We start from the raw sequence: 20,509 nt of genomic DNA, 5'->3' as shown, positions 1-20,509 counted from the left end.
AAAGATGCTGCGGATGCGGAAGTGTGGCGGATGTAATAAAGTCGCGGAGAAGACGAGTTTGGCTTTGAATCCGCAAAGTAAAAAATATCTGGTACGAGTCCTCCGACATTGTTTGTTTGTTAACGATGATAACAAACGAGTTCCCACACTTTTAAAGATGGATGAATACAAACGCGCAGATTTTTTAACTTTAACGTTTGTTGTTGTTGATGTTGTTTCGAATAAGAGATCTAGAACAGGTGATTAATTTCCGGTATTGTTTTCCATTTTAATTTTTAAAATCGTCGTCATCGTCGTCGCTATCCTTATTATTATTATTATTATTGAGAATTTTTTTTTTTTTTTTTTTAATATTTTAAATGATCGATCCCCGTTGTAAATTTAAAAGATAAATGTATAGGGGTTGTCGGCGATGGAGTGTGAGATGAATGTGGCGGAGGTGGTAGTGGTAGTGGCGGCGGAAACGCCGAGGGATGGATGAAGGTGGAGGGGGAAAAAAAAAGATAAGTTTGTTTTACGTGATACCAATTTGTTGGTTGTTTCATTATCATATTATTATTTATTCAGGTGTTTCGTCAATTTTTTCTCAAAGGGTGAAAAAATAATAATGATGATGATGATGATGATAATAATAATAATGAACGTCTGTTTCGTTTCTTATTGTTTATTAATAATAATAAAATGGAGATGGAAATTAAAACAGTGAGTATTTGATGATGATCTTGTTGTGGAGGGGGGGAAAGGGGCGAATCGTCGTTTTTTGTTTTCGTCACTCTCGTAACGTTTCCTTACCGTTCCCCTCCCCCTCTCCTCGTTTTCGTTTAATCGTAATATTCTCTCTCTCTCTCTTTTTTTTTTTTCGTTGTAACGAACGGGTACCACTTCGTTGGTCAAGCTAATTGATGGATTCATTGTTTCTCTCTCTCCCTTTCGCATAAAATTCGGATTTCACGGTTGGAAAAATTTTCACGGATATTTTACGAAAAGATTCTTCTTTCGGAAACTACTCCCCCACAACCACCACTACCACCACCACCATTGTTTCCAAGTCAAGTAGCGTCTTTTCGACGTAAACAATCCATCCGAACGTTACGTAATTTAAATAATATATTTTAAATTTTACGTCGAAGATTTTCGATGTTGAATAATTTTCCTTGGGGGGTGAAGAGGGAGGGGGGGTGGCGAAATAAGAAAAAGTGAGGAAAAGGGTAAAGAGTGATAAAGATGGGATTTGATAATAAAAAAAAAATAAAATTTGAAATTTATCTTACATGTTCGTGCCTCCGTCGCGTTAAATTTCATCCGTGATAATTTTCACGGGTTTTAATAACAGGAAGAAAAAAAAAATTTTCTTTTCCTCCGGGTTTTCCTTCCCCTCCCTTTCCTTTTTTCCTCTCCCCCTTAACCTTTCGAATCGATCGGCGGTATTGCTTTAAGAAATCGGAGAAAAATCATGACACGATCGGAAAAGAAATTTAAAGAAAATTTAATTATTATTATTATTAATATTATTATTATTCCCTTTTTCCTTCTTTCTCGTTGTCGAAAACGTGATGACAAACGAATGTGATTTATTATTATTAATATTATTATTATTATTATTATGCTTTATTTCGATACTTTTTTACTTGTTGGATTTTTGTATTCTCACTGTTAAAGTAGAAGAGAAAGAGAAAGAGAGAGAGAGAGATATTTTATCCTTCGAGTTCACGACAAGAGAACCTTTTTTAAAATTTTATTTTTTATTTTATTTTATTTTTCATTTAAAGAAAATTTACCTGAATGTGACATTTCTTTCCCCTCCCCCCCGCAAAAAAAAAAAAAAATTGAAAAAAAGTTTGAAAAAGAAAAAAAAAAAAGTTTCGTTTTACGTTTTTCTTTTTCTTTTTCTTGAAATTTCTGAGTGTGGAGACGTGCGTGCGTGAGTGCGTGTGTGCGTAGAATTTTTAAGAAATAATATTGTGGTATCCGTTTTAGTTTCGTTTTTTCTCTCTCTTCCCTCCCTTCCCCCGCCCCGCCTCGTTAATTCTCATCGTTTTATTTCTACGAAAAGTTTTTTTTTTTTTTTTAAAAAAAATCGAATTTGATCTCGTTTTCGTATACGTGCAAAGTGTTTGAGAGTGAGAAAGAGAGAGAAAGGTAACCGATGATTTGACAAATTTGAGGAAAAAGTGAAAGCGAGAAAGAGAGAAAGAGAGAAAGAGAGAGAAAGGAAAATTTTAAATTGAATTTTTCTTTTTTTTTTTTTTAGTTTTGAGTGCAATTTCAGGTTGTAATTCTGGACTCTCGAGTAGTTCCAATCATGGTATTATTATTATTATCATTATCATTATTATTATCATTATCATTATTATTATTATTATTATCATTATTATTATTATTATTATTATTATTATTATTATTATTATTATTATTATCATTATCATTTTTTTTGAAGAATTATTCAAAGAAGAAGAAGAAAAAAAAAAGTTGTTTGCGGTTGGTTTTTTTTTTTTTTTTTTTTAAATCATCTCTTAGCTTTCCCTGGAAAAAGAGAAAGAGAGGGGGAGAGGGGGCGGGGTCGGGGAATTTGTTCAAAGCGTTTTGAATAATAAAATAAACATTAATGCATTACAAAAAATAATAATAATAAAAATAATAATAATAATAATAACAAAAGTTTTAACGAATTTTAACAATTTATTATTTATTAATATTAAAAAAAAAGAAAAAGAAAAGAAAAGAAAAATGAAATGGAGTTGTGTAAAAGTGAAAAAGAAATTTTCACCTCGGCTAAAAATTTTTTTAAAAAACCATTTACTCACCCTTTAACTCTCTCTCTCTCTCTCACTCTTTTTCTCTTTCTCTTTCTTTCTCCTTCCGCTTTTTTCCCCTTTCTTTCCGTTTCCTTTTTTACTTTTTTTTTATTTTTTTATTTTATTTTTATCCGACTGAAAAGAAAAGTAAGAGTTGTGTTGCTGCTGCTACTGTTGCTATTATCATCATCATCATCATCATCATTATTATTATTATTATTATTATTATTATTATTATTATTATTATCATCATTATCATTATTATTATTATTTCTTTATTGCTTAAATTTTGAAATATTTATGTTTTTCTTTTTTTTCTTCTGGAATTTTGAAATTCGCGGTTGGTTACCTACCCGCAACTTCCCCCCCCCCGTCCAGATTTATTTCCAGATTTGTGAAAATACCAAGGTTTCCCCTTCCTCCCTCCCTCTCTCTCTCTCTCTCTCTCTCTCTCTCTCTCTCATTTTAAATTCCTTTTGATGCGAAACTCGACGAAATGGATTTTTATTCATGAGTTTTTTTCTCTCTCTCTCTCTCCCTCTCTTTCTCTCGTTTTTTTTCTTCTTCTGGTGTTTTTATTATTGTTTTCTTATTTTTATTAGGGCAAAACCGTTAGACATTTTTTTTCTTTTCTCTCTCTCTCTTTTTTATTTACTACGAAATCACATCGTTGTTGTTGTTTTATTTATGAGCACAAAACACATAAGAAATAGAAAAAAAAAATGGTCTTGAAACCGGAAATAATAGATTATCTTATCAATTGTGGGTCGAAAACCCCTCAAGAGTTTGACGCACTTTAATAACAATGAATGCCCTTCGTTTGTTATTGTTTTTATACTTCTGCTCGTTTTATTGCTCCTTGTTTGTTTGTTTGTATGTTTTTAAAATTTTCAATGCGTTTATTATTATTATTATTATTATTATTATTATTATTAATTATTATTATTATTATTTTTATTATTATTATTATTATTATTATTATTATTAAACTTGTAGTTATAGTTCCATAAGAAAATAATAATAATAATAATTTTTTCCGGTTTTTTTAAAACGGAAATGAAATTTTTGCATTTCCGTTAAAATTTTCCAATCGGAAATTTATTTATTTATTTTTATGACGTCATCATTTTTTCATACATTTCGAATAATTTTCGTGGTGGTACGTGGTGGGAGTCCGGAGGGGGGCGGGGGCGGGGCGGTTAAAAGGTTTCAAGTACATCTGGAAAACATGTTCGCGTGGTCCGAACTTTTTCCCTTCCATGTTTAACTCTTCCATCTTTTTCTTTTTTTTTTTATGACGTCAATTTTATCGTTCGTATCACTCGTTAAAATGACAAACGAGCTGGAGAAGGAGGGACGAGAGGGGGAAGAAGAGAGAGAGAGAGAGATAGAAAAAAAATTAAAATTTTCATTAACAATGTTGTATAACGTTCGTTAATGTCGCATTCATTGCCATCGTAAAATGTTTTTATCATTTTCTAATTTTTTTTCTGCTTTTTTTTTCATTTCTTCATCCCCCGCCTCTCTCTCTTTCCCCTCCTATCTCTTTCTCTCTCTCTCTCTCTCATTTTCTCGATTAAATGAAAAGTTTCGGTTTTTTTTTTTTTTTTTTTCATTATTATTATTATTAGACTCGTATTTGATTTTCTTTGTTTTAATTTTTAATGTATTCCTGGAGGATGATAATGATTTTCTTTTCTTTTTTTTTTTGTCTGATTCCACGAAGGAGTCGACGGCGTTCGGTTGGTCGAAGGTGAATTTTTTTCTGAAAAAAGAAAAGGGGGGGGGGTGAGAGAGAGAAAAAAAAAAGAAAAGAAAAACTGAGTGCTGCGAGAAGGGTATTTTTCAATTCTTCGATTCTTTTCAGTCAATTAGATTCATCCAGTTCTCCAGACCCTGACAGAAGATCAGTAATTTCTCCGTAGGCAATATTGATGCATCCTTATTAGAGAAAAGCTATCTCTCTCTCTCTCTCTCTTTTTCTCTTTCTTTCTCTCTTTTACTTCTCCTTTTTCTCTCCGTCTCTCTCTCTCTCTCTCTCTCTCTGTTTCACTCGCTCCGAAAATGGCAAAAGAGAGCAGAATCGAAAAATTCGTAACGTTACATAACGATTGAGGCCGTTTGAAATACTAAGGGAGAGCAATGCAATTAAGGTTACGGGAAAAAAAACATCCGACATTTTGGAAAGACTCCGGAGAAGAAAGATTTCCTGTTGAATTTTTTTTTTTTTTTTTTTTTCACCTTTTCGAAGTGTAGGTTAGACGTTCGCCCGGTACGCACGCACGCACGCACGAACGAACGCCCGAACGGAAGAACGAAAAAACGAACGGACGAAGGAACGGATGAATTTAAACGACTGTGTGTAACATACATACACACACACACACGGCGAGGGTTTTCGTAAATGAAAACAACAATAGCAGACGGTTCGGCATCGCGAACGCGTACGCGAACGCCTCCTATTTAATATTAAAAAAATTTTTTTTTTAAATTTTGACGTGCTGTTGCTGCTGGACAAGACAAAAACGAAAAAATTATTTATTTTTTTTTGGAAAAGTCGCGTTTTAAGTGTGTAAAACTGTTTTTCCGAATAAAAAGTTTTGTTTGTTTATTATCATTATTATTATTATCATTGTTGTTGTTTGTTGTTGTTGTTGTTTGTGTTTGTTGAACGGTCGTGTTGATTTCGGGTCGTAAAGTTGGGAGGACAAAAAAAATCGAATCGAATCAAAAAAATTTTTTTTTTTTTTTTTACTTTAACTTTCTGCTGGAAGGAAAATAAAAAGTAATAATAATAATAATAAAAGCCCGAAGAAAAGTAAATACTGCTGGAATGAATAAAAAAAAAAAATTCCATGAAATTTGACCTTTTTATTATTATTATTATTATTATTTAAATAAGTTTTGGAGGGAAATTTTAGATGATGTTCGATGAATGTAGAAAAAAAAAAAAGAAATAAAAGGGGGGGGGAAAAAGGAAAAAAAGATCGAACCTTTAACACAGAGAGGTCAACCTTTTTATTACCTTTCTATTACCCCTCCCCCCTTTCTCTCCTTTTTTTTTTTTAAAAGAGAGAGGGAGAGAGAGAAATTTATTTTTTTATTTTATTTGATTTTCTATACACGCGTTTTAAACTATCGATTTTATTCTGGAAAAAAAATTTTCTCTCTCTCTCTCTCTGTTTTAAGGTTCAAGGAAAAAAAGGTTTCGTTCTCGTCGTCGTTCGTTCTCGTCACTTTTTTTTTACGATAAAAAATTTTTTTTTTTCGGTTTCTCTCTCTATCTCTTTTTTTGAGGAATGGGGAGAGAGAGAGAGGAGCATCATCATTTTTTTTTATATATATTTTTATTTTACGATTAAGCAGTACCGTGTTCAGGATTTTACTTACTATTACTTACGTCTAATACTCTGACTCTTTCCTCAGATAAACACAACATACGGAGAGAAATTCGCTCTCTCTCTCTCTCTCTCTTTTCCTTCTTTCTCTCTCATTTTATTATTCAAATGGAAAAGTGAATTATTATTGAATTTGTAATTTTTTTTTTCTGTTTGTTTACTTGCTTGCTTGCTTGCTAGCTAGCTTGTCGTAATCCGGTTTATTTCGAAAGGAAGGAAAAAAAGTGAGAAAGAAAGAAAGAAAGAAAGAGCGAGAGAGGTGGTGAGGAGGAAAAGAGGGAGTGGGAGAGAGAGGAATAGAGGGAAAGGCAGTGAGGGAACCAGGGAAAAAAGGCTGGAAGGGAAGAAAAAAAGAGGGATTAAACTAAAAAATGAATTGGATTACGGTTGCCTTATTTTCGATAAAATATTTAACAACAGGTGCTTTTCCCCCCCCCCTCTCTCTCTCTCTCTCTCTCTTTCTCTTTCTCTTTCTCTCTCTCCTTTTACATTTCGTTCCTCTCGCTCTAGAGTGAGATTTGAAACAATTTTCGAACGGTGAAATTGAAATTAATTTAACGTTTGCTTTCGAATGAGTTTGAAAACAAACGGCAAACAAACAAACAAACAAAGGAGGGGAGGGGAGGGGGAAAAGAAGGAAAGAAAAAAAAGTAAAAGTTAAACAAAGGACGACGAAATTTCATTTTCGGACTCAACGCAAAACTCTAATTAATGTTTTTTTGGACTCCCCCGGAGACAAAGTGATTTTTTTTTTCTTTTCTTTCATTCTCTCTCTCCCTCTTTCTTTTTTTTTTTGTTTATTACTTATTATTATTATCATTATCATTATTATTAATGTTTTTTTTTTAATGGACGTGAGTGAATTTTAACGGTCGAATCGCGATTTTTCTTTCTTTGTCTCTTTCTCTCTCTCTCTCTGTTGATATTGTTTTACTTTTAATGGTAATTGATCTCACATAAAACGTCGTCCTTGTTTTCTCCCCTCCCTACTCTCCCTTCTCTCTCCTCCTTTTTCCTCTTTTTCACTCCTTAAATGATTTTCCCGCCTTTTTTTTTTTTATTATTTAACTTTATTTTTTAAAGCCTTTTGCCGCATACGGTAATAAAACGTTATGAAAAAAAAAAAAAAATGTAGGAGTCCCGCTTCGGGAAAATAGGAATAATAATAATAATAGTAATAATTTTCAATTAGATTTAATTGGGGAGGAGCGAAGCGTGGGGGCAGAGGTGTGTGTGTGTGTGTGTGTGAAATTTTAGGAAAGGGAGTAGTAAAATGTAACCGCAAGTTACATGTTATTAATAATTCACCTTAAATTTTCTTCTTTGTTCTTTTCCCCTTCCTCTCTCCCTCCTTCTCTCTCTTTTTCTTTGTCTCTCTTTCTCTCTCTTTCCACTCTTCAAGAGTGTGAAAGAATTTATTAAAAGGAAATTAACGAGGAGGAAAAGAAAAAAAAGAAAAATAATAATTAAAATATCGACAATTAATTAAAAATAATAATACGAGGGAAGTAGAAGAATGAAATTAAAAAAAGGAGGAGGAGGCGGAGGAGGGTGTGAGGGTGTAAAACAAACGCGACAAAATGAACAAACAAACAAACAAAATCTCCCCCTCCCCCCACGCGCCCGCGAGCTTTGTTAATTAATTAAAAATTAATTTATCGAACAAATAAAAAAAAAAAAAAAAGTAATAACCGTGAATTATCTTAAATAATAAAAAAAACCGGAAATTCGATCGTTGCCATCATATTGAATTGTTAAACGCTTTTTTATAGGGAGGGGTTAAGAGCAATCGGAAGTGACGTAAAAAGTATGAGTGAGAGAGAGAGAGAGGGGGGGAAGGAGGGTTAAAAAAAGTAAGCTTCCTGAATTTTTTTTTTTTTTTTTTTAATGAAATTAATTCGTTAATGAGAATTGTCAATAACACTCCAAAAAAAAAAAAAAAAACAAAAGAGAGAGAGAGAGAGAGATGAAATCACGTTTTTACAAATAATTATTTTTCGAGAAGGTGAAAAGAGAAAGAGAGAGAGAGAGAACGTGTGCGTGTGTGAAGGATGAAAATGGGAAAAGGTTAAAAGGGCAAATTATTTTTTTTTTTTTATTTTACATTTATTTTCAAATAAAAAAAAAAATTTTTTTTCGCTTTTTCTTACCGGGGGAGGGGAGGGAGCGGGAAAGTGGGAAATAGAGGGGGATCGAATTTTTTGATGGTCGAAAATAATCCCTTTGAGAAAATTTCATTTTCCCGTTTCGCCTTTTTTTCGGGGGGGGGGGAGGATGGAGGGATGAGGAGGGAAAAAAACAGGACCCAAAAGAGAACCCATAAATTTCTTCCTCACTCATGTTTGCCAAGGGAACAATTTTGTTTTTGTATAAAATATAAATAAATAAATAAATTATTAAAAATAAAATAAAGTGTGGTGGGTGGGTGGGGGGTCGGTCAAAGGTCAAGTAAAAGAACAAGCTTGAAAAAAAAAATTTTGTTTTTGTTTTTGTTTTCCAATTGATTTTTGGTTCTTTTTAAATTTTAAATTCGATTTTTCTCTATCTCTCTCTCTTTCACACGCACACTCTCTCTCTCTCTCTTTTATTTTTTTCTCTCCTACTACGAATAATTCTTAAGAAGAAATTGGCATTTAAAAAAAAAAAGAAAGGAAAATAGGAGAAGGTAAAAAGAGAGAGAGAGAGACAGAGAGAAGAAGCGAATGAATAAGAAAAAAATATTTCATGATGAGTCGATGATAATAATGATGATGATGATGATGATAAAAAATAATGTCAATTTGATGAATATCCCCCTCCCCTCCTCCTCTCCCTCCTTCCTCTTCCTTCTCCTCCTTCTTCTTTGGAATTCTCCAGAATCGGAATCTTTTGATTTTTGTTTTCTCCTTCTATATTATGCGGGAGTTGACTTGTTTATTTTTATTATTATTTAGATTTTTTTTTAATTGGAATGAATGAATGAAAATCATTTGCGCTGGAAAATGTGAAAAATAATAATAATAATAATAATAACTGGAAAAATTGAATAAATAAAAAAAAAAGAAATCGGAAGAGAGAAAAATCAATTTTTTTTGTCGCATGTTTTCTCTCTCTCTCTCGCTCTTTCTCTTTCTCTCTTTCCCCCCTCCCCACTTTTTTTTTCATTCGTCTTTCGATTTATTATCACGAATCAGGGAGCCTCGTCTCCAGTATGCGTAACAACGGTAATAAAAATAATAATAATTATTATTATTATTGTTGTTGTTACGCGATAACGTCGTCGTTTGAATTTTTTTTTTTTATACGATCGTATATGCGTATATCGTTCGATTCGATTTTAATTCATTTTTCCCCCCCCCTTCTTTCTTTCCCTTTGAAACTTGACGTGGAAGAAAAAATCAAAAAAAAAAAAAAAAAAAAAAGGACGTAAAACTTCTTCTTCTTACTCTTTTCTCAAAGGAAAGAAATTTTTTTTAAAATGATTGATCGATTGGTTATCAATGTCCTTCCTTCGGCAGGAAGAAAATTTTTTTTTCTTTTTCCTTTTTCCTTTTTTTTTTGGTTTTTGGAATGAAAGAGTTTTCTCGAAAGGTTTTTGGAAAATTTGTCGAATCGAATTCTATATGTATACAAGTTTCAATGGAATTTCTTGTTGTTGTTGTTGTTTAACCGTAAAAAGTTTTTTTTTAATGCGGATTATCAGATTAGATGCGCGCGGTGATCGGCGATGATGGCGATGATGGCGGCCATTCATTCATTTTTTAATTTTTTTTAATGGACTCTTACTGGAATTGTTTCTATTTGAGTGCAATTTCGCGGTTTTGTGTGTCTTTAAAAAAAAAAATCACGCGGATTTATCCCCTCTCTCTTTCTCCCTCCCCCCTCTCTTTTTGTCATTTGATAACTGTTTTTAAATTGAACACTGTTGCGTGTGTGTGTGTGAAACATTTGAATTCGTGTCATTTCCTTATTAAATTTATTATTAATTTTAATTCTTAATTTTAACTGTTTTGTTTGTTTGTTTGTTTGTATGTTTGTTGTGAGGCGTTTGTATGGATGTTATCGTCGTAAATTGCGTTCCTGAATATTTGTTTTTTATTTGTACATCATTACGCGTTGTTGTTTACTCATCATTATCATCGTCATCCAAATCATCTTTCTATTTTTTTTTTCATTTTTCTGTACCGGTTACAATAGAAATTCCTTTCGCTCTCCTCCCCCTTCCCTTTTTTCTCTTTTGGATGTGCAAAGTGTGAAAGGGAATGAAATGAATAGAGTTTTCCTTGCTAATTTTTCGTTTTTTTTTTCCCCAACCCCTCCTTCTCGTGGCAGGAGAAACGATGAAAGAAAATTTTTTTTTTTTCCCCTTCTCTCATTCCCATCGTTATCATCATTATCATTATTATTTGATCGTTTCAACGGCAGTTATTTTTTCCCATTCTATCGACCTATTAAATAAAATCTTCTTTAAGAAGAAAAAAAACCGTAGGTAAGAATATAAAGGGGGAGGTGGGGAGGGAAGGGAGGAGTAGAAAGAACAAGAATAAAAGAAATATATAAAAAAAAAAGAAAAATGAATGAAAAAAAGAAATCAAAGGATCAAAGGAAAAGGTTAATAACGGTTGTTTTTCTTTCTCTCTCCTTCACTCTTTCTCTCTCTATCTCTACAAAAAAAAAAGAAATAAAAATAAAAAGTTTTTTTTTTTCTGGAAAAAAGTTGGAAAAATGAATGAAGATGAGAGGATGAAGAAAAAAAATAGAGAAAGGGAAAGGAAGGGAGGGGAGGAGTAGGGGAGGGGAAGGAATTTCTCGTTAAAATGACGTGTATATAGATTTAAGGAGAAGAGAATGACTGACTTATAACTAAAAGTGATGAATTTCCTTTTTTTTTCCATTTTCCCATGCGATCCATCCATGTCGGGTAATGGTTATTAAAACGGTTAAAGCGAAATGACAACCCGAATTTATCATTCATGCACCCAGAAAATAACATATATATATATGATATTCGAAGAGAAAGTGGAAGGAGAAAGGAAAAAAAAAAATTTTCTTCCTTTGTTGTTGTGAATGAATGAATGAATGAAAAAAGGAAAAAAAAGAAAAGGAAAGTTTAAAAAGGAAATAAATGGAAACTTGCTGATAAACGTTTCGGTTTTTAATGTTTAAAATAAAATAATGTGTGTGCGTGTGTGCGCGTGTGCGCGCGTGTGCGCGTGTGACGTTTCTCGGTTGAAAATGGTAACTTCCCTTATAGCCTTTTTGAAATTCTAAAGGTTTCTTATCAAGAGAGTGAGAGAAAGAGCGAGAAAAGGATGCATACAATAATAATAAACATTGTTATCAGGAAATTTTTACTCTATGGAATTTATATTTTTGACGGTTTCGAATTTTATAATAAGGCCTTTCTTGGAAAATTTTCCTCCACCTCCCCTCCTCTCTTCTTCCCCTCCAAAAATTCATTTCAAAAAAAAAATTTTTTGTTTTTTTATAGTAAATAATAATAATAATAATAATAATAATAACTTGTGTAGTCGCGATTCGTGATTTTTTCTTCGTCTCGTGAAAAGAAAAGTTTTTGTTGACAAAAGTAAATCTCGGTGATGATATACCATGGGTTGAAATAAGGATAGAGAAAAGGAAGGAAGAAGGAAAAGAGAAATGCGAAAGCACGCAAGTCAGTTAGCGGATTACATTGATAAGCAAAAGGATTTGAGGGAAAAATGTTTGATACAATATCAGAAACAGGTTTTGGAGAAGAAGAAGGAAAAAGATGCGGAGAGAGGAGAGGGAACGAAAGATGATTACAATTCGTTCAAAACGAATTCTTGCGAATCGATTGCAAATGCGGCAACGTTCGTGCTACGAGCGGGTTGGGGTGACGAAGGAGGAGGACCCGACAGCATGTCGGGTTGTTTTGGAAGGCCGTCGAAATGGAAAAACAATGCGAGAACTCCGGCATCGCCGACGAAGCGTACGAAAAATTTACTCGATCCCATAAGGAGATGGAATTCGTTTCACATGCGAGATAGGAAAACGACAGCGAGTCAAATGAAATCCCTGGAAGAATTTCGGAGAGAATTTTCCACGGAAAAAGATGGTTCGGCGGTGGAAAACGTCGTGGCGACGCCCTCGATGGCCGCCACGGGATTAATGGGAGCACTGCCGAGAGTTTTGGCACTCCGAAGCGAATACCATCCCTCCGACATAACCATGACGGAAACGATGCAAAACAAGAAACAGCTGTCGGTCGAAACGGAACACGTGGAAAAATCGAGAGCTTTCAGTCAGGGTGACGTTGGTAAAACGCTGCCGTTGCACTTGTCGGAATTGAGAAAGGAAAATGGTATGACGCTGACGAAACAAGTCACGAGAGATTTGCTCCTACCGTCTAAAAGGAATTCGAACAACAAGGATTCCAACGTGAGCGATGATGGAAAATCGTCAAACGAGGGTAAAAAATCAGAAAAGGTTTTGAAAGGGTGCGCGACGGAACCCGCGAGATCGCGAACTAGGAGCGAAGGTGAAAAAGACGATAAAGACAAAATGATGCGATCGAGTCCGAAGAAATTGATGCGTAAAAAAACGAAAGAAAATTTATACGCGAATTCGATGCAGGGAGATAAACCGAGGAGATGGAGCGAAAGAGATGACGAAAGCGAAAAACTTGTCGTGGAAATAGGTGGTAAATGCGCGACATATAGCAGGTTATCGTCGTCGTGGGATGTCGACATTGATGCCGAGGATTCGGATTGGTAAGGCGGAAAAGAAAAAAAAAAAATTTTTTTTTTTTTCCTCTCTTTTTTTTTTGTGCATCCGTCGACCACTGCTACCACGTTCTTTTCACATCGTTATTCCCGCCACTCCTCCCCCTCCCCTCTCCTCCTCTCACGCTTAAAGTGTTTTCCATGTCGAATACTAAATATTTTTACCGCCTTTTTCTTACGGAATCGTTTAAAAAAATGGCGTGTTGAAAATGATAATGATTTTTTGTTTTTGTCGAAAAACCAAATGACACGACTTTGATTTTATAATTCCACGAAACTTTCTGTCGGAAAAAGGGGGAAAATTTTTTTACTTTTATGACGTCATAATTTGAAACTTAATATTATCGTGTGTGTGTGTGTGTGTGTGTAATATTAAAGTTTCTTTGAAGATTATACTCTCCTCTCGTCGTCCTAAGAGTTTCTTCTATTTCATTCCTCGCCTTGGTGTATTCCTCTCTCTCGCTCTCTCTCTTTCCTTCTCTCTCTCTTTTCTAATTTATTACTCTGGGGAGCAAAAACCCGATAAATTGTGGGGTAACCTCCGTTGGAGGATTTTACCGTAAGAAATAAATAATATACAAAAAAAAAAAAAATTCGAACGGGTCAAATATTTTTTTCATGAATAAATAAATGATTCGTTTTAAAAAAAAAAAAAAAGGAAAAAGGTTTCGAAAGGTTCAAAATTATAAAGAGAAAGAGAGAGAGATAGAGAGAAAGATGGAGAATATAAGTCGTCGTTGCCGTCGGACAATTTTTAAAAAATTTTTTTTTTTTTTTTTTCCCTCTCGTGTATGATGACCGTCGCACTCATTAATTTTTTTGTATTTAAAAAAAAACCGCGAGAGCGCGCGCGCGCGTAGTCGCACTGGAGAGGAGAAATTTGTCGCAAGATGGAAAAAAAAAATTAATTAATAATAAATTTTTTTTTTTGTTTTTCTATCCTGTAATTATAACGTTGTATGATAACCTTTTAACCTTTTAACCTTTGCAATTTTTTTTTTTGGTTTTATCTCGCGAGAAATGTAATAAATTTCATGGAGGTTCGCGGAAGTTTTTTTTTTTTAATACGACAAAATATTCGTACAAGCGACCGTGTTCCACATCTATGTAATAATAATAATAATAATAATAATAATAATAATAATATCAATTATTATTAATGTTATTATTAATCGTTTAATTGTTTCGGTTTAATTAGGTCAGTCGGTTATTCGAATCAAGGTTAACAAAATAATAATAATAATAATAATTGATTGTTTGTTTATTTATTTATTTAACGTACGGTTCCGGTTATTTATTAAAACAACAATAAGTCAATAAATAAACAACGTTTTGGAATGTTTTGTGTTCTTTTCTGGGGGGCGGGGGGAGGAGGGTGTGAGAGATGGATGTGACGTCATTAATTTGATTGATACGAAAATACGTTTCCGTCGGAAGGTATATGAATGTTTGTATCCTGCATACAGCTTGAGATTTCGATTGTTTCTCTCTCTCTCTCTTTCTCTTTCTCTTTCTCTCTCTCTCTTTCTCTCTCTTTCTCTTTCTCTTTCTCTCTCTCTCTTTCTCTCTCTTTCTCTTTCTCTCTCTTTCTCTTTCTTTCTCTCTCTCTCTCTCTCTTTCTCTCTCTCTCTCTCTTTCTCTTTCTCTCTCTCTCTCTCTTTCTCTTTCTCTCTCTCTCTTTCTCTCTCTTTCTCTTTCTCTCTCTTTCTCTTTCTCTCTCTTTCTCTTTCTCTTTCTCTCTCTCTCTTTCTCTCTCTCTTTTTCTCTTTCTCTCTCTCTCTCTTTTTCTTTCTCTTTCTCTTTCTCTTTCTCTTTTTTCCTCGTCGGGCAAACACATCGTCACGTCGACAGATCAATGCCCTAATCTTCCCGAATAAAAGAAAACCGTAAAAGGAAAGAAAAAGGTTTTAAAAGGTTAAACATGAATCTTATGTAAGAAAAAAAAAAAAAAGGTTCATGGAAAATTATTAATGTAATTCTCAGGTGTTTAATTTTTTTAAATGTATTTTTGATACTTAATGTTTGTTTGTTTGTTCTTTTTCTTCGTCTACTTTATCTTCTTAGGTTTTTTTTCTTAGGGTGAAATGACGTCACATCCTTTTATCAGATTTTTGTTTTAACTGCTTTATTTCTTTTTTTCTTTTCTTCTTTACCTTTTCACCTGGGAATGAAAAAAATTTCTTTTTTTTTTTTCTTTGGAATCCTTTTATCTTTTTTTTCTTCTTCTTCCCCTCCTCTCTCTCTTACCTCCCTTTCGTGACGACCTTTTAACCCTAAACCTTTTTCTATTTTTTTTTGTTGGGCTCCTCGTGCACTTTTCGAAATTGTTCGTGTTGTTTTTTTATTTCGTAATTTATTTTTAAGGATTTTCGAAAGGAAACGGTATTGGATAAAAAGAAAATATGTGTGTGTGAAAGGGAGAGAGTGATAGAGAGAGAGAGAGAGGAAAAAGGTAAAAAAAGGAAAAATGTAAGGACGGACGACGTTAATGTTTTAATTGAATTTTTGTATTTAAAATTATTTTCTCTCTGGATTCTTTTATTTTTCCGTAACGGATTTTTATCATTATCATCATCATTATTATTATTATTTTAATTTAATTTTCTTTTTTTTTTTTTTCATTACAGTTTTGGGAAGAGATCTCGAGGTTCGGCTCGAAGGCCGAATGAATGTTTCGTACTCGAGCCCTCCGATATGATAGCGGTGAGTCGTTAATAATTTTTTCTATTACCACGGATTTTCTTAAATAATAATAATGATAATAACCTGTAAATTATTTTATTATTATTATTATTATTATTATTACGTTTTAATTACTTTTTAAATTAATTCCGCGGAAAAAACTTTTTATTGAATTAAAAAAAAAAAAAAAAATTACATAACGAAGGAACGTGAGAGAGGAGGGGGGCAATCTTTGGTTTCTTTTTTTATAAATTAAAAAAGGAATTGATTACGTCACGAACCGATCGTGTGCGAATTATTAATGGCGGAAGTTGAGAGTAAAAAAAAAAAAAAAAAAACTTTTAATTCATTTATTTATATGTAAAAAAAATTATCTCTATCTCTCCTTAACTTTTCTGCGAATTTTTTTTTTTAAATTTGATTAGTGAAACGATTGATTATAATGTAATGTATGTTTGTTGTGTTACTTTTGCCGTGGCATTAGAATATTAAGTTTATTTATGCTCTTTCATGAATTATAATAATAATAATTGCCGTGGATTTAATTTTGCTTGTTTTCTCTCTCTCTCTCTCTCTTTCTCTCTCTTCGTATGTAATCCGGGTTACGTTAAAAAGTATTACCTTGACTCATGAAAAATTTTTTTTTTTTTTTCGGTTTAAATGTCAAATCTTGATTTTTTTTTTTTTTTGCCCAATAGTTGATCAGCAACAAGTTTTTTTTTTAATTGGTCACGTGAGAATGTTTTTGTGTTGCTGAACTCGACGTTCTCTCTCTCTCTCTCTCTCTCTTTCTTTCTCTCTTTTATGCAATCTTGTAGTTTTATGACACTTGAATTTGTATAATTTGGTGTTAGGAAGGGAAAAAGGGAATGTAAGAAAGGTGTCGTCGACGACGAGGAAATGATACGAAATTCGACTTGTTGCCTTTATCGAAACGATTCGTTTCCTTAGAAGGAGAAAAAAAAATACGCGGAATTCCCCTCATTGATAGATCGAGTCTTTGTTCATCGTGAGTGAACTACTGACCCACTTAAAAATAATACGCGAGCGTCCTACTTGCGATCGATCGATCGGTGGATTTGTCTGGCGTGTCGATATATCGATCGATCGATCGATACTCGCACAACACGTGAATTTACTTTGTTTTAAAAAATTTGTTTTTTTTTTGGGCGTTTATTTATTTATTTTTGTTTACAACTCTGTCGTCTCTTGTCGAATATTTTAATTATAAAATTTATCGAAATTTCCGCCATTTTTATCCTCTTCCTCCTCCTCCTACATTTTATATTTTCCACCCCCCCCCTCCCCGCATGTTTTTTTTTATCGGTTTCCGTTTTTTAATATTTGATGTTGATGGGAAAACAAAAAACAAAAAAAAACCGCGAGAATTAAATAAAAATTTATTGTGGGGGAGGGGGGAGAATTTTTTTCCCCCTCATTCAGGACGAGGGTTTGTCAAAAAATTTGTGAAAAATATTAAAACCGGGGGAGCGAGGGGCGAAAAGGCGGGAGCTTTGATATTTTTTCTTTATTCGTACACGCGCGGTAAAAAATTTTTAATAATTGTGTTCGTATAGAAAAATAAAAACAGTCAACAAGTTGTTTTCGTTTTTTTCATTTTCTCGGAAACGGAAGCTGAGAAAGAAGTCACGTGAGAGGGAGATTGAAATATAGGATTGGTTTTTTTTTTTTTGTGTCTGTAATATTGGCATCATTGATTTGTTTTTGTTTTTGTTTTGTTTTATTATCTTTTTTATTATTATTATTCTTTTATCCTTTTTCTCCGTTTGTTTTTTATACTTTCTCTCTTTATTTTAAATTGTATTTGAAATCATCCTTTTGGTATTTTCTATCTCTCTTTCTCTTTTTTTTCTCTTTTCTTTTATCGAGAGAAAAGAGTGAGAAGATAAAGATGAAAAAAAAAAAGAAAGGAAAAACGTCGATGAGAAAATATTATATCGTCGACGGGGAAATCGTTTTCTTTCCGTTCTTGTTGCTTTTTTTTTTTATATTATTATTATTAGTTTTTTCGCTTTTTTTTAACCCCCCCCACTGCTTCTGCTGCTGCTCTGACTTCTTTGCTGCTGTCTGCCTCCTATCGTTTCTTACATTTTATTTTTACACGGTAATTTTATCGCGAGTCGATTTCGATAAATCGAATTCGCGCTCTCGTTGATTTTTTTTTTACTTTATTTTATTTTTTCAATTCGAAAAATTTTCTCCGTAATCTTTTTTTTCTCTCTCTCTCTCTTTCTCTTTTTTTGCGTTGCATCGACCGAAAACGTTTCTTTCTCTCTCTGTCTTTCTCCAGTTTTTTCCAGTTCATTAAATTTTTTTATTTTTTTTTATATTTCTTTTTAAATAAATAAGAAAAAAAATAAGGAAAAAAAGAGAAAAAAAAGAAAAAGAAAATTTTTATTCTTTAGAGAGAGAAAACCTCTCTCTATCTCTCTCTTTCTTGTTATAATCCAAAGAAAAAAAACGATTATTCTAAAAAAAAAAAAAAAAGGAAAGGGTTTTTATGATTTAAAATGAGAGATTGAAGAAGAAAAAAAAAATCCCTGTTTTCCAGTAGTAGTAATAATGACAGCAGTAGCAATAGTAGTGGTAGTAGTAGTAGTAGTAGTGGCAGAAGACAAAAAAAACATGGCGGAGTTTTTTTTCTAGAAACTTTTTTTTTTTTTTTTTTTTTTTTTTTTGAAATTTAATTAAATGTCAAAACTAAGTATACGAAGAATCTTTTTGCAATTTTTTTTTTTTTTTTTTTTTAAATGTAATCACGGATTTTCTCTCTTTGTCTTTCTCACCCTCTCTCTATCTCTCTCTCTCACTTTTCAGTTATTTATTTATTTTTAATAATAATAAATAAATAAATAAAAATTATTTAACTTTGAAAAAATTTTAAATGTCGTTTTTAATACGTTTAAATTAATTTTTATTTATTTATTTATTAATTGATTTATAAAAACGTGACGAGGAGACTGAGACAGAATCTGGAAAAGTGTTCTCTCTCTCTCTCTCTCTCTCTCTCTCTCTCTCTCTCTCTCTCTCTCTCTCTTTTTCTCTGTCGTTCTCTCTCTTTTTCTTTTCATTTGATTTGTTTCCGCCGTTTTAATTTTTTTTATTTATTAATTAAAATAAATTTTTTTTTCTTCTTTCTTTCTCTTTCTTATTTAATAGTTTAATTTTAAAAAGTTAAATTAAAATTTACGGTCAAATAATTATCATTATTATTAATTTTCCTCTCTTGCTGCGAGGTAATTTAATAATAATAATAATGATGATGATGATAATATTAATAATAATTAAACAATGTGAATATTATTATTATTATTATTATTATTATTATTCTTTATGTTAATTTTGTTGACGTCGACAGCGCAGGGATTTTTTTTTTAAATATTAATGACAAAAAAGGAAAAGGAAAAGCCGCGAATGTCAAAGGTTAAAAGCGTTAATGGTTTTTCCTGATACTCCCACCACCACTATTCACCAACATGATATTTGAAAAACTGGGAAATGAACAAAATGTCGGGAAAATGTTTCTAAAAGTTTTCCTTTCTTTCTCTCTTTTTGTTTTAGTTTAAATTATTTTGTATATTTATTTATCTGCCCTTTCTTCTCTCTCTCTCTCTCTCTCTTCCTCCCTTCCTTTTTTTTTTTTTTTTTACTTCCTTTTTCGTTTTGTCTTCTCTCTCTCTATCTATCTCTCTCTTTTTTTCTCTTTCTCTTTCTGGAAAAGTTGAGGGAAAAGTTTATAAATAGTTTTCGGTAACTACTACTAACGGTTTTCGCGAAACGGTGAAAATGAATTTTTTTTTTTTTTTTTTGAAATTTATTATTCGGTTAAAAAGTTTAATGATAATTATTATCATTATCATTATTATCATTATTGTTGTTAATAAACTCGAATGCGGGACTCGGGACGCGGGAGTCTTTATATTTGTTTAATTATTATCATCATCATCATCATTTTTTTTTTCTTTTTTCATTTTGATTTTTCTCCAGACGTTGTTGTTTTCGTATCAGTTTTGTATCTTTTTTTTCGATTTCGATATATCGATCGATCGATATATCGATATATCGAATTTATTTTTCATGAATTAAAAAATGCTTTCTTACGCTTTTTTTTGCCACTTTTCTCCCTCCACGTTTTTTTTTATTGACGTCAATGCGTATCGTCGGCATCGAAGAGTGAAAAAAAAAAAATTTAACAGGAAACGGGGAAAACAGGGAACGCGTGAGGAAAGAGCGAGAGAGAGAGAGAGAGAGAAAATGAAGAATCAGGTTTTCGGAAATATTTTTTTTCAGGTTGATTAAGTCGATACCGACCGATGGTTAAAGGTCATTGAACTCATCATCTCCGCAAAACGTTTACCAAGAATCGTAAAATGCAAAAAAAAAAATTGTTTGTTGTTGTTGTTGTTCGTTGTTTGTTGTTTGTGATGATCTACTCTCGTCTCATTCAAGTTCTTATTTTCCGATTTTTCCCTCTCACTTCCCTTTCCCTCCTCCCTCCCCACCCCCAGGGTCCCTAATCTTTTTATTTTCCTCATCTTTCGTTACTTTTATTTATTTTCAAACTTCTTATTTGTTTTTCTTTTTTTTTCCCTCCCTCTCTCGCTCCTTCTCTTTCTCTTTCTCACTCAATATTGATCGATTTTTTTTTTTTTAATCTCGTTTCGGAAGGGAAATCAACTGGGGAAAAAATAATAATAATAATAATTAAAAATGTTGTTGAGTTTTTCTCCTGGATGATTAAGCAAGAAAGTCAAAATTTTGATTCTCTTTCAAAAATATTTTTTTAAATAAAGTCCCGACGGATTTTGTCATTTGGACATTTTGAATTTTGAGAATTTTGATCGATCGGAAAATTTCCCCCCCTCTCCCT

General features: G+C 32.4%; 1 protein-coding gene across 1 annotated transcript; it reads left to right on the top strand.

The window, feature by feature from the left end:
* Positions 1-11,830: 11,830 nt before the first annotated feature.
* Phum_PHUM596860 (uncharacterized protein) lies at positions 11,831-12,928 on the top strand (the record flags this gene model as incomplete). The annotated part of the gene is made up of 2 exons (XM_002432633.1): positions 11,831-12,623; positions 12,651-12,928. 2 exons carry the CDS (start codon positions 11,831-11,833, stop codon positions 12,926-12,928), a joined length of 1,071 nt encoding a protein of 356 aa, XP_002432678.1.
* Positions 12,929-20,509: the final 7,581 nt, after the last annotated feature.

The sequence above is a fragment of the Pediculus humanus genome, genomic scaffold (assembly GCF_000006295.1).
Source record: "Pediculus humanus corporis 1103172108315 genomic scaffold, whole genome shotgun sequence".
NCBI classification, from domain to species: Eukaryota; Metazoa; Arthropoda; class Insecta; order Psocodea; family Pediculidae; genus Pediculus; species Pediculus humanus.
Note: the sequence above shows the minus strand (reverse complement) of the source record. Positions and strands in the feature narration are given on the sequence as shown.